The following is a 27,560-nucleotide window of genomic DNA, read 5'->3' as shown; positions in this document are numbered from 1 at the left end:
GCATCGGGCTCTGGGCTGATGGCTCAGAGCCTGGAGCCTGCTTCCGATTCTGTGTCTCCCTGTGTCTCTGCCCCTGACCCACTCGCATTCTGTCTCTGTCTCTCTCAAAAAATAAACATGAAAAAAAAGGTTTTTTTTTTAAATGTACATTTAAAACTTTGGTATGTGTTGCCAAATGGCCCTTCCAAAATGCTGTGTCGAGTTACTGTCTTGCAAACAGAGTGAATATTAATATTTTTTGCCCAACTGGTAGGTGACAAGTGTTAAGCCATTATTGTTTTAATTTGCGGCTCAGGACCTCTCTAGGAATTTACAGGCTTTTAAATTTCTTCTTTATTATGTAATGCCCATTCAAGCCCTTAGAGCTTTTTCCTGTAGAATGTTAATCTTTTATTTTATTGATTTGGGAGCTTTTTACAAGTTAAATCTACTGACCTTTTCTTTGAAAAAAACTTTCACCTCGATTTTCATTTATTTACTAATTTTAATAGTCTTTTTTAAAATGTTTACCTTTGAGAGAGAGAGAGAAAAAAAAAGTGTGAGCAGGGGAGGGGTAGAGATGGGGGGAGACACAGAATCCAAAACAGGCTACAGACTCTGAGCTGTGAGCACAGAGCCCGACTCGGGGCTCGAACTCACAAACCGCAAGATCATGACCTGAGGTGAACTTGGACGCTTCACTGACTGAGCCACCCAGGCGCCCCATTACTCTTTTACTGCTTAGAAAGACTTAAATCACATGCATTCACTATGAATTTTTTCCCCTAGCTTTTGACTTTGTTTTCTCCATAGTTTGCGATATGCCAAGGAGAGAATTGCTTCTTAGGTGACTATCAGTCTCCACCATCTCCCATGATCACAGGCCCTTCCAAGAGTTCTCTGGGGTTGACAGTGCATGTAGGGTAACCAGTGCCTTTCTTCTGCTATAGATCTACGTGTCTCTATCCTAACTGTTTACCCCTTGTCATCAGTGTATCAGCGGGAGTTTGGTCAGAAAAACAAAAACCACTTTGAGTAGTACAGCTGGGAAGGGATCGCATCCAGAGATGAAGGGGCTCGCCTGGCCCCTGGAAACACTGGGGGTGTGGGGAGGTCAGGAAGGTCACTGCCTGCAGATGAAGCAATATGGAAGTTCAGGACTTGATCTCCGCTGACTGACGCACCAAGAGGGGATTATTATCAAGGGATACTTTAAAGAGCTGCGGGAAGAACATCACAGCTGTCACAGCTGATGCCCACGTGTGTGCCTGCACCTGCCACCAGAAAGTAATGGCTTCTCCATCTTCTCTTTCCTGAGCCTCTCATTCCAGAAGGGTCCTACTCATAAGAGTGTCTAGAAAATGTATGTTCCAGGCTTTCAGCCCTTGGCCCTATAGAGGAGGGCTCAGCAGGGCTGAAATCATGCTGAGTGTTTACAGTTATTACCTGGAGGGTGTTTTCAGTAAAGATCAGATTGAATCAAATCGAAAACATTGTCCATGCATGGGAGGTTTCTTGAGCACCAGTGGGCAAGAGATAACACAGTGCCTTGTGTTGGGGTATTTGGCATGAAAGACTCTTGCTCAGAAAAGGAGGGTGAGAAATTGACTTTCATAGTCCATCTGAATAGATTCTATTCGTTTGAAATTTTATGACATTCTGACACGAGATTTAAAATCAGACAACTTGTAAAAATAGTGAAGCAGAAGTTTGAAAAGGTGATTTGCCCTCCTCACAGATCAAGGAGTGGCTGGTCCGTCTAGACTAAAGCTCATCTCAGTAAGTAGACCCAGGACAGTGGAATTCTCTGTTGTAATCCTTGGGTATGGAATCCTTGGGATTGGGTATGGAATTAGTGGAATTAGTGAAGCCAATTCATTTGTATTCTTGGTCCAGAAGAAATTTGTTGCTGGACAGTAACCCACAGTTGACAGTTTTAATCTAGTTATTACACAGTTCAACCTCTGAACAGCAGAAAGGACGTCTCAGGAGTCACAAAGGTAAAGTCACATCATTTTCTCTAGCAGAATGAGGCCAATTTAGAACTGGCTTCTCTCTTTCCCCAGGATCCATTTCCTTCCTCCCGGCAGGCTGTTTTTCTAAGTTCTTTTGGGATCTCCTTTAAAGATTTTTGAAATATTTGAGGTGCTGGTCTTTTCATGGCTTTTTAGCAGGTTGGACATTCCAAAGCCACTGTGTAGCCTTTTCTCTCCGTAATGAATCAGAGCCACATGGACAGTCTTGAGAGGTGTCACTAATTTCGCTGCTGAGTACCAAAAATCACTAATAATAACATCATACGTGTGTGTCAGCAAGGTCCTTTCCAGTTCTTGGACTTGGGTTGAGTTTCCAGGTTTCGAATTAAGAGATATTTGCAAAGGGTTTGGATTTTCAGTTAGATGGCTACATGATTTCTGAGCGTACAGCTTCTCAGCTTATAAAGAAGGCACTTTCGAGTTTGTGTAGCTCACGTCATCTTTATGACTTTGAACACCTGTGAAAGAGGAAAGGGAGAAGGTGTTCTCAGCCTCATTTTCTAGAAGAAACCCAAATTCCAAAGACTGAGTGAATTGCCCCCATCACCCAGTTCATGGTGATAAGATTCATTGTCTCTGAGGTCTATAATCTTCCACAGTGCCTAGATGTAAATATAAATGTTTATTTTTTCAAGTTTATGCTGTAATCTGTAAAATGCTCCGTTCATTGCCAGTTGTATGCATTTTGGGTAAGGATTTATAGAACCTTTTTTAATTTTTTTTAAATTTTTTAAAAAATGTTTATTTATTTTTGAGAGAGAGAGGCAGAGCATGAGCAGGGGAAGGGCAGAGAGAGGGAGACACAGAACAAGAAGCAGGCTCCACGCTCTGAGCTGTCAGCACAGAGCCTGACGTGGGGCTCGAACTCACGGACCGCGAGATCATGACCTGAGCTGAAGCCGGACGCTCAACCGACTGAGCCACCCAGGCGCCCCTAGAACCTCTTTTTTTAAAAACAAAACAAAACAAAACTCAGAAACAACAAAAGCATAAGATTTTTAAGAAGGAAATTCATGATTTTCAACTAACATGTAAAAGTCAATTTTAGGTTAAGATTGACTATATATAATTTTTAAAAGTCTGTAATCATATGGAAACTCAACTTCATGTTAATTACATGTGTATTTTGGCCTCACTTAAGAGGCGTTAAAAGTTCGTTTTGTAATGCCTTTATTATAGAGTCAATGAAGAAAAATGAAACGCATACCAAAGGAAACACATATAAATAAGATTCCCTGGTGCAAATGTCTTTTGAAACCCATTAGCTATTACCCACGAAGCTCCAGTGACAGCCATGTGGTTAAAGCCACGTGGGAAATACGCTGAGTGGGAATCAAGAGTGAAAAGAAAGATATCTGCTTTTTATTAAAACCCGAAGAGTGTTATAATTGGGTTGAGTTTCTACCCAGATGGCCCCCCTTCTTATGACATCTGCAAAGTGTGCCTAAAACTACGTTGAGGTGTTATTTTCTGCGGCTGCGTGGACACATGTTAACTTTGTCAAAAACCAAGACCTTGGAGTCCTTCACGATCTTTCTTGCTAACTCATGCCAACTCAAGGGAGGAGCTAACTCATGTGCTTCTCCCCTCAGGGAGATTCCTATGGGTTTCCCTATTGGGAAAGATTTGAAATTCCTTGAGGCACTTGTAAGTATCTGGTCTTCGATCTTTTGCAAATCAATGACAGTTGCATAGATTTGAGGCTATTAGAGTTCATGTCAACTTGACAATACAGTTATCTCTGAAAATATTAAGTGGTAACAATAAAAAATGCTTCCTGTAAGTGAAGTTGTGAAATGTCATGTTCAAATGCGATTTTCATTTGGTATTTTCCTAAATGAAAAGGCTTGGTGAGAACTCCCCACCCCGTGTCTGAACATTGTTTTTTTTTTTTCAAAGAGTTTTAACGGACGTGTTCATTGTTACATATTATATTTGGCTGCTACGGTTTACGGGTTCTTAACAGTTCCATGTCCTCCTTGTCAGACAACAGAAAGATCAGAGTTAATGGAACCAAGGAACCTATAGAATTTAAATCGAATCAGTGGTTTGGGGCAACAGTGAAAGCTCACCGAGGCGAAGTTGTGGTAAGTATGAGTCGTGGCGATGCTGTGCAATATTATGTTCTCAGTTTTTCAAAACTGCTTTCATGTAAGGACTTCTATTGAGAGGGAGAGAGAGAGAGTGTGCGCGGGGTGGGGGGAGGGGCAGAGAGAGGGAGCCGGAAGCAGGGCTTGATCCCACCAGTGCCCCAGGACATGTCAGATTTTTAAAGACAAACTTACCAGCATTCTAAAAAAATAAATTTAGTAGCCCTTAAAATGAAAGAATTTATTCTAGTGTTTAAAGTTATAGGAGATAAAGCTTGTTTTCCATATCAGTTAGAGATTTTTAAATATTGCAACACTTGGACGCATGAGTGGCTGTCGGTTAAACATCCGACTTCAGCTCAGGTCGTGATCTCTCAGTTCGGGAGTTTGAGCCCCACGTCAGGCTCCTCGGTGACAGTGCAGAGGCTCCTTGATATTCCCTCTCTCTGCCCCTCCACCCCCAAATAAATAAACTTTAAATATTTTAAAATATATAACTGCTAATTACATAGTTCTCTGAGTACATTAATAATTTTTTAAAGTAAAAAAAACCCCTCACTTTCAAGTAGATATCGTTCAGCTTTAAAGCGCTATGGCTTCATGATTCTCTTATTTCAATCATCTACGTGTCTAAGCTATTGAGAAATAAGTGACTATATTAAGCTGATCTGGAAATTTTTTTCTTGGGGGAATTTTTTAAACCATTGGCTTTAATTTCCTTACAACAATAAAGCAATAACTTTGGCTTTTAGGATTTGTTTAAAGCTTCTTGAATTATGTTTTAATAAGTATTTAAAGGAAATACCTTGCTTTATTTGGTCTGTGGTTAACCCCCCCATGGAGATTTTGACATAAGCAGGTAATGTATAAGATACAGACAGCCCTCTCCAGTTGCAAATCCAGAATTTACAGTTTGGTCTCTATAGAACTGTACTTGCATTAATATGGTTTTCATATTCCACAGTTGGTAAAAACTTTTTTAGCCTTTAGTGGCATATGACATGTGAATTGCTTTGGAAAGCTAATTCTATCTAATGACTATGTGGGATTAAAAAAAATCTTCTGGGTACTGTATTGATATTTTTAAGTCTTGAAAACTTATCTGTAACACATTATGCATCTCTGAAAATCGTATGCCACGTTCATAATAAAAATAGTTAATTTGGGGGCATGTTTCCATTTTCAAAATTATGTAAAAGGAAATCCGAGAATATTAAATATATTTCAAGTTAATTTTTTCCTTTGAGCACTGAAATTTAGGGTATCACATATGCCCTACGTGATAATTATTAGGACTTCGAAATGCTGAAGTATCTTTTTGACTATCCACATGTCATGTGTGTATGTATTAAGTTGGGTCAAAGTCCAAATTTATCTTATCAGTGTATTTCACATCAGTGTGAAACTGAACAGATATAAATAGGATAACTTTCTAGGCAAGAACTGGGAAGAATTTTCTTGGCATCTAAGTGTGGGGGTGGGGTGGAGGGGTGAGATCCGGCAGGTGAGGCCGGTTTTCAGAATACCTCACTGCATAGGTGAGCGCCCACACTGCCCACGCTACTGCCTTTCACCGTTGGAACCTTACGTTAAACATATCAGCACATAGTTTGTTAGTTTATTAAGAGGTCCCTAAGATGAAAGAATGTGGATGAGATCGATGGTTTTTAGGTTATCAGCCAAGACCTCACAATACCAAAAGAGTCAAGTTGTGGAAACACTCTTCTTACTTGAGAATAGAAATAAAATATTTTCACTAAAAGTAGTTGCGCATTGGGCGGATTACCAAGCACACATTTGGAATCATGAAAGGACTTTATTTTTTTTCAATGTCTATTTTTTTTTTTTTTTTTTTTTTTTGAGAGAGAGAGACAGAGACAGATCGTGAGCAGGGAAGGGGCAGAGAGAGAGGGAGACAGAATCTGAAGCAGGCTCCAGGCTCTGCACTGAGAGCACAGAGCCCGATGCAGGGCTCAAACCCACAAAGAGATCATGACCTGAGCCGAAGTCAGATGCTCAACTGACTGAGCCACCCAGGCACCCCATGAAAGACTTCAAAATCAGTGTCTGTCTTCATATTCCTGGCATTTTTAAATTTTAAGAGTGATATCATCAAAATCGGAGGTAGGCCCGATTCCATATTCCAGGCATCTGTAATTCTGTGTCCTTGGAAATGAGTGCTTGAATAATCAGGTAAAACACACTTGTGGCGGATTCATGCTAGCAAACAAGTCAAAAAGATGCCTATAATTTTCTACACATTTATTTTATTGCCTCTCTCATTTGTAACAAAATTAATGTTTGTAACAAAATTAATTTACTTAAAGAGGACTTCATATATTCTCTTTTGTATTTGATATCCTTCCAAATATCATGCTTTTGTTAAGAATCCAAGCTTATGAAGAAGCAACCAGAGTATTTCATGCAAGAATCATATTTCCTTTCTGTTGCTTAAATTAATTTTTGTTTTGTCATGAATAAAAACCATTAACTAAAAAATAAAGTCAGGAACACTGCGATAAGGGAGTAGCATGTCCAAATGAAAGTCATTGTTTAAAAAGTCATAAGATATGCCATCAGCGATAAGCCAGGGAAATCCATAAAACAGAGGTTTACAAACTTGTCTGCATCTTTGAATTCGAAAATAATTTCTTAAAGCAACAAGCAGACCAAAAAAGGAGCTCTCAGTTTAATACATCACACTGATTTACTGACTGAAATGATCGTTTGAGTCTAAGTAGGTCCAACTGTTTTAAAAAAGACAAGAAGATGTGAGTTCTTTGCTGTTAGGAAATAATTACTTTTGCCAGGTTATACATATTTAACTTTAAGTCCTGTGGGGGGAGAGCTCATTCCTTTCTATATGTTTAATTTATTCTGATGCTATTGTGGATTAATGTTGGGGGGAAAAGAACGGTTTTGGAAGTTTCATTAACTCTGCCTACTGAGGTACTTACCAGCATGCTGGAGGCCACTTAAATCGCCACTAATTTAACATAGTTTGTGATGAATGTAGACACATTAGTCAACAGGTTCAATCATATCATAGCATGAGGAACTGATGCCACGAAAATATGTTTTGTCTTCGATGCATCACAGGCCTGCGCCCCCTTATACCACTGGAGAACTCTTAAACCAACACCGGAGAAGGACCCGGTCGGCACCTGCTACGTAGCAATTCAGAATTTCAGCGCGTATGCGGAGTATTCGCCTTGTCGGAACAGTAAGTGACTTTATTCTTTGAAAGGGCACTTTAGCTCCAGAGCCCTTCTATGGTAGGCAGGGCAGGCAAGATCAGAACCTCACTGACAAGGAAAAAGAGATGGGGTGAAGATTATGGGCGGCCTTTCAGGACGTCTTGCTGCGACACGAGGGCCAAGACCCAGAATTCTGTGGGTCCTTTTCCGTGTTGTAGACATTTCTTTAGTAGAATTGATTGGTTCCTTAGTTGAGGCCTTAAACTCTCAGCGGCTATTCAGAATTCACACCGCAATCTAAAGAACGGTGACCACCCACTTGACTCGTTCACGGCAGGAGTGGTGTTTGCGAGTGTGCTTGGAACTGGGGACCCTCTCACATCAGCTTTGTGTCCAGCCTGTGTTCCTGCCGGCTGTTGCTCTCTTTGGCAGCTGTGTGCTCGGGTTATCTGCATGGTGGGCTTTTCTCCCTTAAATGTTTAATCCCTATTTCTCAAAAGGGCTCCGCACGCTTAGAGTATAAGTCTTATCTGGCCGTTCTCGGGATCTTCCAGCAAAGCATCTTTGAAAGCAAGCCTGGCGAGTTCCAACTTTGGGACACTGCTGTTTTAATCACTTCTTGCTGGAACACCACGGATTTGGGACAGCAGTTCTGACTGCTTGGATCTACTCAGTCCTTTTGTGAACTCTTCCAGTTTTCCGTGTGTCGTTGGAGATCAGTGGGATTTGTCAGGGAGCAACCACGGGATTTTCCTCCTTATTCTCGATAGTTCGCAAAATCACAATGAGGAGAGAAAGGTCATTAGAAGGAACATTCTAGCAACTGATTTCGGGAAATTGATTTTTCAAAAACCCAATCCCAAATTAGATTTCCAAAACCATAAGTAATATTTCCCCATTTTGCATGAATATTTTTTATAAATTTTTTTTAAAATTTACTCATTTTTGAGAGACAGAGAGCATTGAGCAGGGGATGGGCAGAGAGAGAGGGAGACACAGAATCCGAAGCAGGCTCCAGGCTCTGAGCTGTCAGCACAGAGCCCGACACGAGGCTCAAACTCGTGAACAGCGAGATTATGACCTGAGCCGAAGTCGGACGCTCAACCAACTGAGCCACCCAGGTGCCCCCCGCATGAATATTTTTTAAGTCCAAGATTAATTTAGGCAAGATAATGAGCAAATATCAGAAATAAAACAACGCAGATAAAGAATGGATCAGTGATATTAGAGGGTTAATAAAGACGCCGCTGAGATTTCCTCTAAATAACAAAGTGGAACAGCTAACTCAGATGGGGGTAGGATTTTGGCAAGGGGCAGATGATGGCTTCTGTTTTAAAATATTGACATAAATTACCCACTTCCTCACATTACGACAAGTGTTGGCCGAATGAATAATCTGTGAAATTAAGATTTTATTTTAAAGGCTTGAAAACAGAGGTTCCTTGTTGATAATGAGACTCGATTATGTATCCATTCAACACGCTAAGCACTAATTATTCTGTGTTTAGGGAATAAAGCACAGAACAAGAGAAAATAAAACAGTCTTTAAGAAACTTACATTCTAAGTAGGGGAGACAGACAACAAACATGTAGATGTTCAGATCCAGCAATTCCACATCTGGGTGTAGGTCCAGAGGAAGTGAAACCAATATCTCAAAAAGATATCTGCACCCCCACGTTCATAGCAACATTATGCACTTTAGGCAAGACATGGAAACAACCGTAGCATCCATTGATGGGTGAATGAATAAAGAAGATGTTGTGTGTGTGTACAATGGAATGTTATTCAGCCATAAAAAGAAGGAAATCCTGCCATTTTCAACCACGTGGATGGACCTTGAGAGCGTTATGCTAAGTGAAATAAGCCGGACAGAGAAAGACAAATACCAAAGAAGAACGCCACTTACACGCAGAACGTAATGAAAAATAAAACAAAAAACAAAAACTCCAAACTCAGGGATACGGAAAATAGATCAGTGGTTGTCAGAGGCGCAGGGTGAGGAGATGAGTGAAGTTGGTGAAGAGGGTCAAAGGTGCAAATTCCCGTTTACAAGATAAATAAGTCCAGGGGAAGTAATGTCCAGCAAGGTGACTATGGTTAACAATACTGTATTGTGAGGGTGCCTGGGTGGCTCAGTTTGTTGAGTTTCTGACTCTTGATTTTGGCTCAGATCCTGATCTCATGCTTCGTGGGATCGAGCCCCGCGTTGGGCTCTGTGCTGAGCTTGAAGCCTGCTTGGGATTCTCTCCCTCACCCTCTGCCCCTCTCCCCCACTCACACACTGTCTCTCTGAAATAAACAAAGCAAAACAAACAAAAAAAACCCCACAATACCATATTGTGTATTTTTTATTTGAGAGACACAGAGAGCACACGTGGGGGAGGGGCAGAGAGAGAGAAGGAGAGAGAGAATCTAAGCAGGCTCCACGGTGTCAGCACAGAGCCTGACATGGGGCTTGATCTCAGGAAGTGTGAGATCATGACCTGAGCCAAAATCAAGAGTCTGACGTTTAGCCAACTGACCCACCCAGGCACCTGCTGTGTTGTATATTTGAAAGTTACTAAGAGAGTAGATCTTAAAAGCTTATCACAAGAAAAGAAACTATAATTGTATGTAGTGCTGGGTCTGGCTGTTAACTAGAATTACTGTAGTGATCATTTTGTAGTATATACATGTATCAAATCATTCTGTTATATTCCTTGGACTAGTAATAACATGTTATACGCCAATTATATACCAACGAAAAGAAAACTTCTAAAAAAGAATACATTCACAATACAAAGGCAGCGAAAAGTGCAACAATGAAAAACATAACAAAGCGAGAGAGTAGGGAGTGACCTGGCCCCCGGTGGGGAGAGGAGCTTTGGGAAAGGACCATGGGAAGGGCTCTCTTAGCAAATGGCTATTGGAGCAGGGCAGGGGGACTGTCCCGTGCACGGGCAACAGCCCAGAGAGGCATATTTGGAGTCGTGTTCCGCTCAGGGTGTTGTGTTTTTTGGTTCCATGAGAGGCCATTACTATTACACGAAAGATAAAAGTCAGGTAGAGGGATAAAGAAAATCCCAACTTAAATCAGAAAACTAATGGGATGGCTGAGGTTTAACAGAGAATGTATTTCATCAATCCTGTTCATATCCTACTTCTCCCGATGTGCTAAAGATGCTTCCCCATCTCAGTAAACTATGAGAGCTGAAACGATGAGTTCATCCTTCACAGTCCTCTTGCCTGGGTGATCTACCGTACTCTTCCAGCTAATGTGGAGGGTGATCGTTTATAAGACCCGTCACTGCCTTTTGTTCTGCCTTTTAGACTGAGTGCCTCTGTAACGAGAGAACTCAGGTTAAAATACAGTACGTGGCACCAAACCATGAGTCTGAACCTTTATCTGAAAATAACAATCGTGGTCGGCTTGTGTCTTGGGTGACCCGGGCACATTATGATGCCAATTGACTCACTGTTTATTTTCCTAAATAAACGAATAGCTTGACACAGGTAAAAATGGAGTCGAATTGCAGAATTGCTAAGTCAATTCCCAAGAATCCTTTTCCACTCTGGTTCACATCAATAGTTCTCACTTTCCTCGTGGCCGCTCTCTTACTACAAAACTTTTTCCTCCAGAAATTCACCCAAGGAGCTGACTTCCTGTCTTTCCCCCAGGAGTTTACAGTTCATTAACACAAAGCCAGCTTGTTCATGAGCATATGGTCAGTATCACAGAACAGGAACATCAGCAATATTATTTTCAAAAGAGAATTTAAGGAGCCTTCTCCTGCTCATTCCGTACCACAAACATACCCCACTGATACGCTGAGCAATACGGGAACTAATCTGTTCATTCATATTCATGACATGCCTCCTACTCTTATTATCATTCATAATTCAGGTGGGGATGATTTACACACCGCCTTCCCTTCTACTTTGAAAACCAACAAATAGTAGTGGATGGTCAGCAAGATTCCCTGGATCCTGGGACATAATTGTAAAGTTTCTAAATGCTCTGAAATTCCAGGAAGATAGATTCCTTCAGCTCTCATCAACTATAACCCTAAGAGAAAAAAAGCTACCTCACATTCGGTTACAATCACTGCTTCAAATAAACATTTGAAGTTGGTTGTTTCCTCAGTGAGTTTCATGAAAAGTATTAGTATTTTCTTTTAATTTTTTGTTTCCTGTTTTGGAGCAAAATAATTTCAAAGGATGGTCATATTTCTTCTTTGAATAATTTACAATATTAAAAATGAAAAGGAAGACTTGATTTAAAAAGGATTTCTAAAGAGGTTTGTACATTAGAAAAATACGTTTCTTAAATATACTCAAGATTGCAGATATAGGCTTACATAATCATATATCAGGTATTCGTATATATCTCTGGATGCATGTAAGTATTTACACACATGAACTTCCAGAAAACTGGTAACCAGACATTTGAGGTTATACAGATGAACCTTTAGGAAACTTTATAGCATTCAGAACTACAAACCACAAAACATAGTTTAAAATAAGGAGTAAATTTTATAAAAATACAGTGTAAGATGTTGTGCACTTAAAAATTGCAGGGCCTGGATGGCTCGGTCGGTTAAGCGTCCGACTTAGGCTCAGGTCATGATCTCACAGTTTGTGAAATCAAGCCCCCCCCTCCCCGCCCCCCATCGGGCTCTGTGCTGACAGCTCTGAGCCTGGAGCCTGCTTCGGATTCTGGGTCTCCCTCTTTCTGCCCTTAACCCACTTGTACTCTGTCCCTCTCTCTCGCTCTCAAAAATAATAAACATTAAAAAAATTGTTTTTAAAAATTGCAGAGAGTAAACCTCATGTTAAATGTTTTTACCACAAACAAACAAACAAACAGAGGGACACAAGAAATTTTTTGTAGGTGGTAGAAATTCTTATTACTTTGATTTTGGTGATGGTTTTGTGGGTGTATGCATATGTCCACACTCATGAAAATGTATCCGTTAAGATGTACAGCTTTTTGTATATTAAGTATATCCCAATAAAGCTGAAAAAAAAAAAACTAAGCTTAAAAAACACACGAGAGGGGCGCCTGGGTGGCGCAGTCGGTTAAGCGTCCGACTTCAGCCAGGTCACGATCTCGCGGTCCGTGAGTTCGAGCCCCGCGTCGGGCTCTGGGCTGATGGCTCGGAGCCTGGAGCCTGTTTCCGATTCTGTGTCTCCCTCTCTCTCTGCCCCTCCCCCGTTCATGCTCTGTCTCTCTCTGTCCCAAAAATAAATAAACGTTGAAAAAAAAAAAATTTGAAAAAAAAAAAAAAACAAACACACGAGAGATTAACGGACATTTCAATTAAAAAGAGGTATTGCCATTAAAAAATACAGTGTATGTGATAGAACAGTGTATTAAAATATACAGGGAGCATCTAGAGAAGAACGGATGATGACAATGCTAAAATTAGTTAAGTACTAATCAAAGGGAAGCAAAAAACAAAAGACATTCCAGTCGGTTAAGCGTCCGACTTCGGCTCAGGTCATGATCTCACAGTTTGTGAGTTCCAGCCCCGCGTCTGGCTCTATGCTGACAGCTTGGAACCTGGAGCCTGCTTTGGGTTCTGTGTCTCCCTCTCTCTCCGCCCCTCCCCTGCTCGCACTCAGTCTGTCTCTCTCTCTCTCTGAAATAAATAAATGTTAAAAAAAAAAAAAGAAATGCAATTTGCAAAGGTACCTAACTAATAATAGAATAATTTAGAATTACTTTCCTCTTGGAGATCATTAAAATTGGAATCCTTGTGGGTGCCCTCAGCAGAAAGCCTCCGCCCAGGTGACCATGTTGACCCCTCTCTTTCTCAAGGCATTTCTTTAGGAATGACCTATGTGGCTTCATGCAGAACACACAGGCAACTCAGAATCCCGTTACTGCCACTTGCAGAATTCAGAACATAGGTGACAGGAGAGTTTACTTCTTTAGACAAACACGACTTGTAAAACCCAATGTAGTAACTCCAAGGGATGTTATTCCTAGTGGTCTTACTACAAAATCATGATGATATTTGGGACAAAAAAAATAAATTATGTTTCATAAATTATGAACATATATTTCATAAATTGTTCATGATGAATTTAAAAGTAAATATAAAGTGGGGCATCTGGGTGGCTCAGTTGGTTAAGCCTCTGACTTCGGCTCAGGTCATGATCTCGCAGTTTGTGGGTTTGAATCCCGTATCCGGCTCTATGCTGACAGCTCAGAGCCTGGAGCCTGCTTTGCATTCTGTGTCTCCCTCTCTTTCTGCCCCTCCCTCGCTCATGCTCTCCCTCTCTGCCCCTCCTTGCTCATGCTCTCTCTCTCAAAAAATAAACATTAAAATTTTTTGTGATGTTAAAAAAATAAATATAAAGCACATATTGATCATTAAAATTAAAAAAAAATTTTTTAATATTTATTTTTGAAGGAGAGAGAGAGACAGAACATGAGGGGGGGCGGGGGGTGGCCAGAGAGAGAGGGAGACACAGAATCAAGCAGGCTCCAGGCTCTGAGCTGTCAGCATAGACCCCGACGCAGGGCTCAAACTCACAAACTGCAAGATCATGACCTGAGTCAAAGCTGGAAGCTTAATAGACTGAGCCACCCAGGCACCCTGATCATTTTAAGTTGGGAAATCAATAGGGAAAACGACAAAATATCCTAGTTGTTATTAAAATATATATCGGGAATGATGATGTGATAACATTTCTATATTTTGGTCACTCTAGGTAATGCTGATCCCGAAGGCCAGGGTTACTGCCAAGCAGGATTTAGTCTGGATTTTTACAAGGTGAATTAGTTTGGGCTTGTAGCTTCTAGCAGTTGTATTATCTGTTTGATTTTTTCTTTTTTCTTTTTGTTTACTCTCTGCCTCTGGCTCTCATCCCCACCCCCAATAACTACCACCAACAAAAGAACCTTTAGGTATGTATCCAGCCTGTTTTGACAACTTCCTTAAATGTTTTTGCTCGTTCTTATTAAAGCAATCGATGCAGATGACAAACTTATTAAAATAGCACAGAAATACATATGATGAAAAACAACAGTCTTTCTCCCCACCTCAGTGATAATCCTTTACATGGAAAATCTGAACAACTCAGTGAGAGAAATGTGTTTCTAAAAAAAAAAAAAAAAAAAGATAGAAAAAAATTGCTTTATCTCTTAGCTGTAATTGACTGATTAGATTTAACACGAGTGTTAAAATTCACAACATCCTTTCACAAAGTTACAGAGATGATAAGGGACCAAGATTTTGTGGGTTTGAAAACAGTGTAGAAAAAAATTCATCAGCATACAAATTTTGCTCTTTCGTGGCCTTTTTTTTTTTATTATTATTGCCTTTTTTTTTTTTCCCCACTGAAAGTTGGAAGGAGGATGGAAGGAGGTGGTAAGGAGAAGGGAAAATCTATATTTGCTAGTCTGGGGTGTTTGCTCTCTCTTCTGAGAGGGGGGAGGGGGTGGTTGCAGATGTATGGAAAAAATAGGCATTACTGTGGCCTTGAGATAAATAGAAACCATATTTTCTTTTGTTACCAAAGCTCACAAGACCATGTCTGCTAAATTACACAGCATTAAACATGTACGTTATTTTGCTTACCTGAATCAGTGCCAAAAATCTGAATTTCTGTATCCTCAAGGGAGAGAATTCAACTTAGCTAATTGAGGCAAAAGAAAATTATTTAATATGCTAACACACTAAACAGTGGAAAGCAAAAAAAAAAAAAAAGGCAAATAAAATGCACTGCATGACCCAGATACAAGGGCCTCATTTAAAAATTGCTTTTCTACGTGTAACAAATTGTTAGCCATGCTTGTTACCAATGATTTGTCACCTTGAAAAAGAAAAAAAATACCTGTTTTTTTTTTCCAATTGTTGCTGTTTCTGTTTTGTAGAATGGAGACCTCATAGTGGGAGGACCCGGGAGTTTTTATTGGCAAGGTATGTTTTGTGAGCAGAGAAGAAATGCCTATTTGTGGTTACTAACGAGGAGGGGAAACACCGTTAACACCAAATGTTGACGCTTTGTTACATGAATTGTAGGTCTGGATTCAGAGTTTCTCCAAGGAATAAGGCATCATTTCCAACTGTATATGAATGCTATTTTTAAACACTGTTGCAGCTTAATTCATTTGTTCACCAAGCATTTATGGAGGCTGTGTGAGACTTTGTGCTAGATGCTGGGGATACAGAGATGAGTAGACTAGACGCTGTTCCCACCCTCACAAGGTTAACACCTGGGGGGAGATGTAGACATTAATCCAATATTCACACAAATACCTGATACACTCCACACGTGATGCTCGCTGTGAAGGAAAGGTACGCCATGATGGGGCCATGAGAGTATAGGAGTCTTCTCCAGGGGTGGCTGCGTGCGCGTGTTTTGTCCTCTGAACAACCTGTGCTGTGCTTAGGGAACCCTGGACCAGGTGTAGGACAGCATCTGCCCAGAGGGGATGATGCCTTCTAATTCTTATAAAGGTGCTGCGCAGGCCAGAAGCTGCCCAAAGGTCACTAACTTGGAAACAAGCACCCCTGAACTGAGATCTGAACTTTGCTAGGAGGTAACTAGCAAAGAGAGAAGGGGCTCTATGGAAAGGTTTTGTGGCCTGAATTGAGCAGTCAGGCGAGATGGAGGGAAGCCGGGGTGAACAAGGGGAAATCCTTGGTGGATTGCAGGAGTGTAAATAGATAGCCTTAGCTATAGTAAGTATTCGTTTCTTGTCTCGAGAATCATGGGAAACCAGTGGAGCGTTTTTTGCATGGGATGCTATGATCAGATCTGTGTTTTGAAAAGCTCACTCTGGTTGCCGTATGGAAGATGAATTGGAGGTTGGCCAAAGTGAGGTGTGAGCAAACTACAAGTTTTTAAGGTAAACTAGCTCTAAGGTTCAGATGAAGACGTTTGCTTCTTAGAGTGGGAACAGTGCAGAAATGGAAAGGAGGAGAAATTTGAGAGATGCTTTGGAGGAAAACAGACAGCTTAGTTGTTATGTGTGGGTGAGGAAAGGGAGGAGGCCCAGCATACATTTCTGACTTGCGACTGCATGGTTATAAGTGGGTCCCACTGTCTGAGATGGGGAACCCTGGAAGAGAACAGGTGGGAGTGGGTTGGAGAGGGAAGATCGTGAATTTGCTTTTGGTTATGTTGAATGTGAACATGTGTGAGATATCCAGGGTTTTTCATGTCTGCATATATGGGCTTTCACTCAGAGAAGATATCTAGGCTAACGTACAGACTTCCATCACTTGTATATTGGTGACAATTAAAGCCATGGATGTGGATGGGATGCCTACATAGAGATGACGGAGAATATTCCCTGAATTTTGGCTGCGAAGTTTAGGATAAAGATAGAGTAGACGATGAGAGAGATGAAGAGTGAAGTGAAATTTTTTTTTTTAAACTGGAAGACACCTGATCATATTAATAAGCCAATGGAAGAATACAATTATTGAGAGTCTGGGAAAGATGGGAGCGTAGGACCCTAAGGTCACCTTTTCCCAAGGATACAACTAAATAACATTCACATCAGTGTAAATAACCCAGAAAACAACCCCAAATCTGGCAGAACAAACTCCAGAACTAAATGTAGAGAAGCGGCCACATTGAAGAGGGTAGGAAGGGCGGAGATGTGGTAGGGAGCTAACCAGACCCACGGGGCTGTCCTTGGGAGGGAGGGACACTGCACACACAGAGACGGGAGAGAAACAGACTATCATGTCAGGGATCCCGCAGGGGGAAGATGAGTCCCCATTATGCCTGGCTTTGAAAACCAGAGGGGCTGCCTTTTACAAGTTCTTATAACTAGTGAGACTTAAAAACTGGAACTTTACAAATCAGCAGGCTCAGCTCTGAGAGAGCCAAAAGGGCTTGAGGAAACGGAGTCCCTGCCCCTAAAGAGACAGTACAATAAACAGCCCTGTGGAGATACAGCATAGAAGCAGCATCTTGAAAAATACCTGAAGGGAGAGTTGTTTACTAAACTCAGAGTGTGTGCTGAAGGAGCAGAGATCACTGGGGGACTTGTCCAGAAACCGAAGAGCTGGCAGGCACCATTTCCTCTCCTGACCCCAGCATAAACATGGCCGTCTGCAGGAACCAGCATGGCCGTGCCACTGCTCACTACCTAACTTGCTAATACCGCCACCACCCTATGCACTTCAGCAGATCTGTCCCCTCCAGCCAGACCTACCTCAGTCCCAGTTGCTGCAGGTCCCCTCCCACAAAGGACCAGCAAAGCACTTGCTAACACCTTGCCTCCTGCCCCCTCCATTTTGAGGATCCGCCCCTTTCTCACCCTTGGCCAGAGGACATCCGGAGTGGTGTCACAAGCCTGGCAGTGTGCAAGCAGCCCTAATGGGCCAGCACTACTCCAAAGTGACTCCTGGCCTGGGGAGAGGGAAAGAGAAAAAGAGAACCACACACACCAGTCAGACGGTGGCCCCAGACAGCTGGTCTGACAGAAGGACCTGCCCACCAAAGAAAGCTTTCAGAAAACAATATAGAGAAAGTACTGTTCAGTTCCGTGATAGTAAATCTCTGGCAAATGCCTCGTCTGACTCAACTCAAGCCCAAGGCAGCATCAGACTGGCCCACTAACAGCACAGGGACCAAACACGGCCCACAACAGGCAAAGAGAGCCACTGCAGAAGACTGGACTGAAGGAAAAAGTGGCTCAGCTACAGCAGCAGGGCACATGCAACACACATAGGAGACAACTCTGAAGTAACAGGTTCTTGTGAACAGGGGACACTACACTGTGGGGCACTACGTGACCTCTTCTTCATAAGGCCACTACTTTCAAGAACAAGAGATGTGGTTGACTTTCCTAACACACAGAAACAGACACAGAGAGTTAGACAAAATGAGGAGACAGAGAATATGTCCCAAATGAAATAACAGGACAAAAATCACTGCAAGACACCTAAGCAAACAGAGATAAGTAATATGCCCAATAGAGAATTTAAAGAAAGAATCACAAAGATGCTCACAGACTTCCGAAAAGAGTGGAGGATATCAATGATCCTTATCAAAGAGATATGAAACACAAAATAGAACCAATCAGAGATGTCCTTAATAAATGAAATTTAAAATACATGAGATGAAATAAGTAGTAGACTAGAGGAAGCCCTGGAGAACACAGTTATGGAAAGCAATCAAGCTGAACATGTGAGGGAAAAAAGTAATGCAAAATCAAAGGGCATAGGGAATTCAGTAACACCATCAAGCATAATGACATTTGCATCATAGGGATCCCAGAAAGAGAAGAGAGAGAAAAGGGGGCAGAACATTTATTTGAAGAAATAAGAGCTGAAAACTTCCCAAATCTGGGGAAGAAAACAGAAATCCAGATCCAGGAGGTGCAGAGAGTCCCCAACAGAATAATCCAAGAATGTCCACATCAAGACAAATAGCAATTAAAATGGCAAAAAGTAGTTATAAAGAGAGGATTTTAAAAGCACCAAAAGAAAAGAAAACGGTTACATACAAGGGAAACCCCATAAAGCTATCCACTGACTTTTTAGCAGAAACTTCGTAGTCCAGAGGGAGTGGCATGATATATTCAAAGTGCTGAAAGAGAAAAATCTGCAGCCAAGAATACTCTATTCAGCAAGGCTCTCATTCAGAATAGAGGGAGAGAAAAAGAATTTCCCAGACAAACAAAAGTTAATAGAATTCATGACCTCTAAACCAGCCCTACAAGAAATGTTAAAGAGTAGAAAGGAACAACCTTAAGTAGGAGTAAGAAAAGTAGGAAGCAAAAAGCAGTAAAATTAAGTATATCTATAAAAATCAGTCAAGGGATTCACAAAATAAAAAGAAAGTATGACAGCATATATATCTAAGGCTTGGGAGGGAAAGGAGTTAAGAATGAGTTCAAACTTACAGATATCAATTTAATATAGACAGCTTCATGTATAAGAGGTTATAGATAAACCTAATGATAGCCACAAATCAAAAACTAGTAATAGCTATACAAAAAATAAAGAGAAATGAAATCCAAGTATATCACTAAAGAAAGCTGTCAAACCATGAGAGAACAGAGCAGGAGTAGAAAGGAACAGAGAAGAACTATAAAAACAACCATAAAACAAATATGAGATGGCAGTAGTATAAATCTATCAATCATCACTTTGAATATAAATGGACTAAATGCTCCAATCAGAAGATGTAGGGTGGCAGAATGGATAAAAAGCAAGATTCATCTATATGCTTCCCACAAGAGACTCATTTCAGACCTAAAGACACATGCAGATTGAAAGTGAAGGGATGGAAAAGAATTTATCATACAAATGGATGTGAAAAGAGAGCCAGGATAACAATACTTATAACAGACAAAATAAAAGTTTAAAACAAAGATAGTAACAAAAGACAAAGGAGGACACTATATAATCATAAAGGGAACAATCCCACAAGAAGATGTAACAATTGTAAATATTTATGCATCCAACATAGAAGCACCCAAATACATGAAGCAGCTAATAACAAACATAAAGGAAGTAATTGATATTACAATAATAGTAGGAGACTTTAACATGCCACTTTGGACAGATCATCCAAACAGAAAATGAACAAAGAAACAGTGGCTTTGAATGATATATTCAGAACAGATAGATTCAAAACATTCCATCCTACAAGAGCATAATACATATTCTTTTCAAGTGTTCATGGAACGTTCTCCAGAATAGATCAGTATTAGGCCACAAAACAAGTCTCAACAAATCAAAATGATCAAAGTCATAGCATGCATCTTTTCTGACCATAGTGCTATCAAACTAGAAACCAACAACAAGAAAAAATCTTGTGAAAGAGCTCAAATACATGGAGGTTAAATACCATGCTACTACACAATGAATGGAGCGGCTCAAGCAAGAAATCAAAGAGGAAATAAAAAAAATACATGAAGAAAAATGAAAATGAAAATGAAAACCATGGTCCAAAATCTTTGGGATGCATCAATAGCTATTCTAAGAAGGAAGTTTATCTATCTCAAGAAGCAAGAAAAAAATCTCAAATAAACAACCTAACTTTGTATCCTTTTAAAGGAGCCAGAAAAAGAACAACAAACAAAACCAAAAACCAATAAAATGAAGGAAATAATAACAATCAGAGCAGAAATAAATGAAGGAGAAACTAAAAAAACAAACAAACAATAGAACATATCAATGGAACTAGGAGCTGGTTCTTTGAAAAGATCAACAAAATTGATAAACCTTTAGCCAGCCTCCTCAAAAAAAAAAAAAAAAGAATAAAATAGAGGACTCAAATAAACAAAATCAGAAATAAAGGTGGAGAAATAAACTGAACAACCTAGAAGAAATGGATGAATTCATAGAAACGAATAACCTACCAAACTGAATCAGGAAGAAATAGAAAATTTGAATAGACTGATAACCAGAAACAAAATTGAATCTGTAATAAAAAAAAAACCTCCCAACAAACAAAAGTCCAGAACCAGATGGCTTCACAGATGAATTCTAACAAATATTTAAAGAACAGTGAATACATAGTCTCAAACTATTCCACAAAATAGAAGAGGAAGGAAAGCTTCCAAATTCATTCTGTGAGGACAACAATACCCTGAAACCAAAAGCAGATAAAGACACTACAACAAAAAGAGAAAACAGGCCAATATCTCTGAAGAACATAGATGAAAAAGTCCTCAATAAAAATATTAACAAACTAGATCCAACAATACATTTAAAAAATTATTCACCACAATCAAGCGAGATTATTCCCAGTATGCAAGGGTGATTTAGTATTCACAAATCAATCAACATGATACATCACATTAATAAGAGAAAGGATAAAAACCATATGATAATTTCAATAGATGCAAAAAAAAAGCATTTGATAAAGTACAATGTCTATTCATGTGAAAACCCTATACCAAGTAGTTTTAGAGAGACTATACCTCAACATAATAAAGGCCACACATGAAAAATCCACAGGTAACATCATGCTCAATGGTGAAAAACTGAATTTTTCCCCTAAGCTCAGGAACAAGACAAGGATGGCCACTCTCACCACTTTTATTCAACATAGTGCTGGAAATCCTAGCTGCAGCAATCAGACAAGAAAAAGAAATAAAACCATCCAAATTGGTAAGAAAGAAGTAAAACGGTCATTCCTTGCAGATGACAAGATACTATATATAGAGAATCCTAAAGACTCCACCAAAACACTACTAGTACTGATAAGTGAATTCAGTAAGGTTGCAGGATACAAAATCAATTTACAGAAATTCACTGCATTTCTACACAATAATAATGAGGCAGCAGAAAGAGAAATTAAGAAAACAATCCCATTTACAATTGCACCAGAAATAGTAAAATAACAAGGAATAAACTTAACCAAGGAGATGAAAGGCCTGTTCTCTGAACACTGTAAAACATTGATGAAATAAATTGAAGACAATACAAACAAATGGAAAGATGTTCCATGCTCATGGACTGGAAGAACAAATATTGTTAAAATGCCCATATTACCCAAAGCAATGTAAAGATTTAATGCAATCTCTATCAAAATACCAACAGCATTTTTTTTTTCACAGAACTAGAACAAACAATTCTAAAATTGGTATGGAACCACACAAGACCCTGATTAGCCAAAGCAATCTTGAAAAAGCAAAACAAAATCGGAGGTATCACAATTCCAGATTTCAAGTTATACCACAAATCTGCAGTACTCAAAACAGTATGGTACTGGCACAAAAATAGACATATAGATCAATAGAACAGAATAGAGAGCCCAGAAATAAACCCATGATTATATGGACAGTTAATCTTTGACAAAGGAGGGAGGAATATCCAAAAGGGAAAAGACAGTTTCTTCAACAAATGGTGCTGAGAAAGCTGGACAGGTTACATGAATGAATGAATGCTGGAAAAATGAATGCATTTTTCTTCATGTATTTTTTAGTTCCTCCAGAATGAAGCTGGACATTATCTTACACCATACACAAAAATAACCTCAAAATGGATCCAGGACCTAAATGTGAGACCTGAAGCCATAAAAATCCTAGAAGAGAGCACTGACATCATTTCTCTGACATCAGCCATATCAACATTTTTCTAGATATGTTTCCTAGGCAAGGGAAATAAAAACAAAAATAAACTATTGGGACTACATCAAAATAAAAGGCTTCTGCACAGCAAAAGAAACAATCAACAAAACTAAAAGATAACATACTGAATGGGAGAAGATATTTGCAAGTTATATGTGTAATAAAGTGTTAGTATCCAAAATATATATATATAAACTTCTACAACTCAATACCAAAAAACAAATAATCTAATTAAAAATGGGCAAAAGACCTGAATAGACAGTTCTCCAAAGAAGACATCCAGATAGCCAACAGACACATGAAAAGATGCTCAATGTCACTCATCATCAGGGAAATGCAAATTAAACCACAATAAGATATCACCTCACACCTGTCAAAATAGCTAAAATCAGAAACACAAGAACCAACAAGTGTTGATCCTCAATCCTTTCTTTGGAGAAAAAGGAACCTTCGTGCCCTGTTGATGGGAATGCAAACTGGTGTAGCCACTGTGGAGACTTCCTCTAAAAATTAAAAATAGAATTACCCTAATGATCCCATAATTTCACTACTGGATATTTACCAACGAATACAAAAACACTAATCAAAAAGATGTATGCACCCCTGTGTTTATTACAGCGTTATTTACAAGAGCTGAATTCTGTAAGCAGCCCAGCTGTGTAACAATAGATGAAGGGATAAAGAAGTGGTATATACACAACGAACTATTACTCACCATAAAAAAGAATGAAATCTTGTCATTTACAACTACATGGATAGATCTGTAGGGCATAATCATATTTCACTTAGGCTAAGCGAAATAAGTCAGAGAAAGACAAATGCCATATGATGACACTCATATATGGAATTTAAGAAACAAAACAAGTGAACAAGTTAAAAAAAAGACAAACTAAAACACAGACCCTTAACTATAGAGAGCAAACTGATGGTTACCGGTTGGGAGGTGGGAGGGGGAATGGGTGAAATAGGCGAAGGGGACTAAGAGTACACTTATTTTGACAAGTACTGTGCGACGTATAGAATTGTAGAATCACTGTATCATATACCTGAAACTATATGACACTATATGTTAACTACACAGTAGTGAAAATAAAAAAATATAATAATATAAAACCACAGACACTTTTTAGAAAGCCAAGAAGAGATCCAGGATATGGGTTTATGATAAAATGGTATGTGAAATTACTGTTAAGCTTAATTCATACATGTACAACTATGAATATCAAATAATAAACATTTCAGTCTTAAAAATTATTTTGCAGATTGAAAAACAATATAATTTATGGAGTAGGTGGTTATGAAATAAAAAGTATGTGTTTAAAAGATTTGCTTCTAATTCACTCAGAGAATTCTTTTCTTTCCTTAAGTTAAAAAAAAATATCTGATACAGATGATTTGCTGAAAAGTAGCCATACCAAGGAGATATAGAAGCATTGTCTGTAATAGGTAATGTAAAAATCTTTTTAGGCTTCAGGTTATAATGTTTTTAGAAGCAACTAAAGAAAAAAAGCAAAGACAGTGTGTATGTAGGAGGAGGAAAGGGAGGATTTAGCCTTAACCCAGAGAAAATTGGCAAATTCTACAGACATTGTTCAGAAGTACATGTGTGAATATCGTTGTCTTAATATCAGAACAGTCATTTCAGGCAGAGTCATTGGGAAATATTTATGGCCAGATTTGATAGTTTTATTCCTTTTGGACTTCAAACAGAAAGACTATGAATTATCAGTGAAGTCCCAAAGAATCATTTGGCTTTAAAATTACTATTAAATGTAAGTTTCTTAAAAGCATATCTCCAGTTTTCTCCCCAAAAGAATGAGATCACACTTTTCCCTTAGATATCCATCATAAATATGAGAATGCATGGAAATTGTGGAAAATAGCTGGCTATCTTTTGGATATTTGACCACCCCAGATACAATCATATTTCAAGACTTTTAATAGTGACTTTATTTGGGAGATATTAGCCGAAGTTCTTACCCTATCATTGTTGCCAGCCTTGGATTCCATTTTTTTGTTTTTTTGTTTTGTTTGGTTTTTTTTTTTTTTTTTTTTTGCTAAAATTCTGGATCTCGCGGGACCTCACTGCCTCCTGTTGTCATAATTTTATGCTCTCTGTATACATTTTACCATAAAAAAATAAATGGCTCAAAAACTATGCAATTCCTTCCTTTTTTTTTTTTTTTTACATTTTATTTATTTTTGAGAGAGAGAGAGACAGAGCACAAGTGGAAGAGAGGCAGAGAGAGAGGGAGGCACAGAATCTGAAGCAGGCTCCAGGCTCTGAGTTGTCAGCACAGAGCCCGATGTGGGGCTCACACTCACAAACCGTGAGATCATGACCTGAGCTGAAGTTGGACGCATAACCAACCGAGCCACCCAGGCACCCCTTTCCTTCCTTTAACATAAGTGATAGATTTCATAATCTATTTATTAAGTATCTAGATTTAATCTGTATTTTGTGAGACTACAAAAAGTCTTAATAGAATGCCAAAGGAGACCTTGTTTGTAATGCCAGATACCGTAATAGCAAAACCACATGACCTTAGAGAATGCATTCATGCTCTTTGCGCCTCAGTTTCCCCACCCATATGAGGTTATATCTGGCTAGATGATCTCCAAGTCATATGATGCTTCTTCTATCTGCAATGTTCCAGATTAAAATTTTAATCCATAAGCTTTGCCTACAGGTATCTTTACTCAGATATTTTTATCATTTGGAGGTAGAGGGAGTATGTATTGTGAAGGCACCAGGAAGACAGATAATATTATGTAGTGATCTTTGGTTCTTCTGTCAGAATGGAAGGCTCTACCAGCCATAACCAACTTTACCTGCAGTTCTAGTAGCAGGTGGGAAAATTCATCTTCAAAAACGCAAGCAATTCCATTATTGTTTTCAAGGGAGTATGTGTTTTTCAGATGTTCTGTGTCTGCTCAGAGAGGGCCTGCCTCTTGCATTCATTCAGCTAATGCATCCATTTGTTTGGACACAGGTCAGGTGATCACTGCCAGTATTGCAGATATCATTGCGAATTACTCGTTCAAGGATATCCTAAGGAAATTGGCTCGAGAGAAACAGACAGACGTGGCTCCAGCTTCCTATGATGACAGTTACCTTGGTGAGATTCATTATTTAGCACATTTGTTGTTTCTCAAAAGGCAAACTTATTAAATGTAGGTGCAAACTTTGTTCCTCACTTATCCGCTGTTCTTTGGCAGCTTGTGCAAATTTTCTTTTCTTACTAGCTGAGAATAGACTTTCCTTTTATTCAGCCATGGCATATAAGTCTTCTCTTTTGGTTCAGCCTATTTTATAGGCTCTGTAACAGACTCTCGCTTCAAATTCAGCAACCATTTTTTATTTTAAAAATTTCAATAAATTACTCTAGAAGGATATGACTTTCACACAATAAAACATTGGCCTCAGCCCCAAAGTCAATTTCTTATTTAATGGGGGAATTTTGATGGTTACTTTCAATGTTTTGATTTGGGCTGTAGTATCCAGTTATGCAATCAAACACTAACTGTAAAAGTGTCTTGCACATAAAATATTTTGCCAGTTGTAGAGACTATGAATTAGTGGGGCTGCCCAGTGCTATAGGGGCAACATGTTGGCCGTCCTTTCCAGCTTTTAGAGCAACAACAAAAGACCTTCCAGTTGCTTGAATGTTGTCAAAACGTATTATGCGGAAACCATACAATGTCAATGTGCCGCGGTTGTCTCCCACCTTTAGTATCCTATAGGCATTTTGATTGCTTGATAAATGAAGCAAAATGCAGTTATGTGTTTCACCTCACCTCACTTTAGAGCTAAGTGACATTTGTGGAAAACCATCATTAAAGAAATTAGGAAATATACCTTCTTGGCGATCAGAAATAGCAAATGTTGAGCACAAAAGATACTTTCCGAGTATCATGTCTGATCCTGATGAATCAGTGACCTTCAGGTACAATGGCCACCATTTACTCTTTAAGGGGGATGATGAAGTATTCCTCACAATCTGATTGTGTTGCCATGTTCAGAAGAAGCGGATCGTTTATGCTTCCAGGATTTAGTACGGAAGCGTTCGTTTCACTGTTTTTTCCCATTACAGAACCCTAAGCTTTTATGTGACAATATTTGTTGAAATTTCTGACCAAAGCAGTACTATGGAAGTTCTTTCATTTTTCTAGATAAAGCTCATTTGTAAAGCCTTCAAACATGTGACTAGTTTTCCTTTTCTTAACCCAGGATATTCAGTTGCTGCTGGGGAATTCACTGGAGACTCTGAGCAAGGTGAGAGACATTATTGGATGTAAGTCATTTATAAAGCACGGGGAAAGGTAAAAGGACCTGAAAAGCCCTGTTATAAATGTGATTTTCTTTGCTACACAAATGTATAATAATGGAATCCCAGAATGTGTATGATAATATTATGTAGAAAAACAAACCAAATACACTTCAGCACAGCATTTTAAGTCTTAAATAACTTCATAATACTGAATGTCAATCGTTATAAAATCGAGTTAAGCAATACAAAACAAGTCCAATAATCCCATATTATGCATGAGAAAAATACAGGTGATTAAATGGCCCACAGACGGGCGCCTGGGTGGTTCGGTCAGTTAAGTGTCCAACTCTTTGATTTTGGCTCAGGTCATGATCTCGCAGTTTGAGAGTCTGAGCCCCACATTGGGCTCTGGGCTGACAGTGGGGAGTCTGCTTGGTATTGTCTCCCTCTCTCTCTGCCCCTCCCCCATTTGCTCTCTATAGCTCTCTCAAAATAAATTAAAAAAAAAAAATAAACTTAAAAAAATGGCCTACACAAAAGCCATGGTATTAGTGACAGATCACATTTGAAAAGTCAAGATCCCCCATCTTTAATTTCTGGACATTCACATTGGACATGTCCCTACTAAACTCCCTCCCGGGCTCCAACCCAACACCTCTACATTATTTCCTTTTCCCCTTTGGACATGCTCAAGCTCAAAATAACAGAATGAATTAACTCCTGTTCTCATATAAGCCCCTCACCTCTGTCCTCTATACCTTATAATGGCTGCCATCTCTGGTTTCCGTCCCCTGAATCTGTAGCTACTCTAATTTCGACAGGTTAGATGCTACTTTTTTTTTTTTTAGTACAATTTCAAATGTCATCTCCTTCTTTCACTTCCTTCTGTAAACTCCTGTATGATCTCATTTTTCTCCCTCCTAAGGAATTTGCCATTCATTCATTCTTC

General features: G+C 39.4%; 1 protein-coding gene across 1 annotated transcript in view; it reads left to right on the top strand.

Moving 5' to 3' along the window:
* ITGA8 (integrin subunit alpha 8) overlaps window positions 1–27,560 on the top strand; it is a 187,140-nt gene that overhangs the window by 22,404 nt on the left and 137,176 nt on the right. Inside the window, exons 3-8 of the mRNA XM_047067331.1 lie at window positions 4,002–4,102; window positions 7,205–7,328; window positions 14,003–14,064; window positions 15,168–15,213; window positions 25,334–25,459; window positions 26,572–26,616. Of these exons, the coding sequence (XP_046923287.1) occupies window positions 4,002–4,102; window positions 7,205–7,328; window positions 14,003–14,064; window positions 15,168–15,213; window positions 25,334–25,459; window positions 26,572–26,616 (504 nt within the window). The remainder of the gene's footprint in view (window positions 1–4,001; window positions 4,103–7,204; window positions 7,329–14,002; window positions 14,065–15,167; window positions 15,214–25,333; window positions 25,460–26,571; window positions 26,617–27,560) is intronic.

Source organism: Lynx rufus, unplaced genomic scaffold (assembly GCF_022079265.1).
Source record: "Lynx rufus isolate CCGP_SWC_20201006 ecotype Redwood Valley unplaced genomic scaffold, mLynRuf1.p SCAF_7, whole genome shotgun sequence".
NCBI classification, from domain to species: Eukaryota; Metazoa; Chordata; class Mammalia; order Carnivora; family Felidae; genus Lynx; species Lynx rufus.
This window is presented reverse-complemented; position numbering and strand designations above follow the sequence as displayed.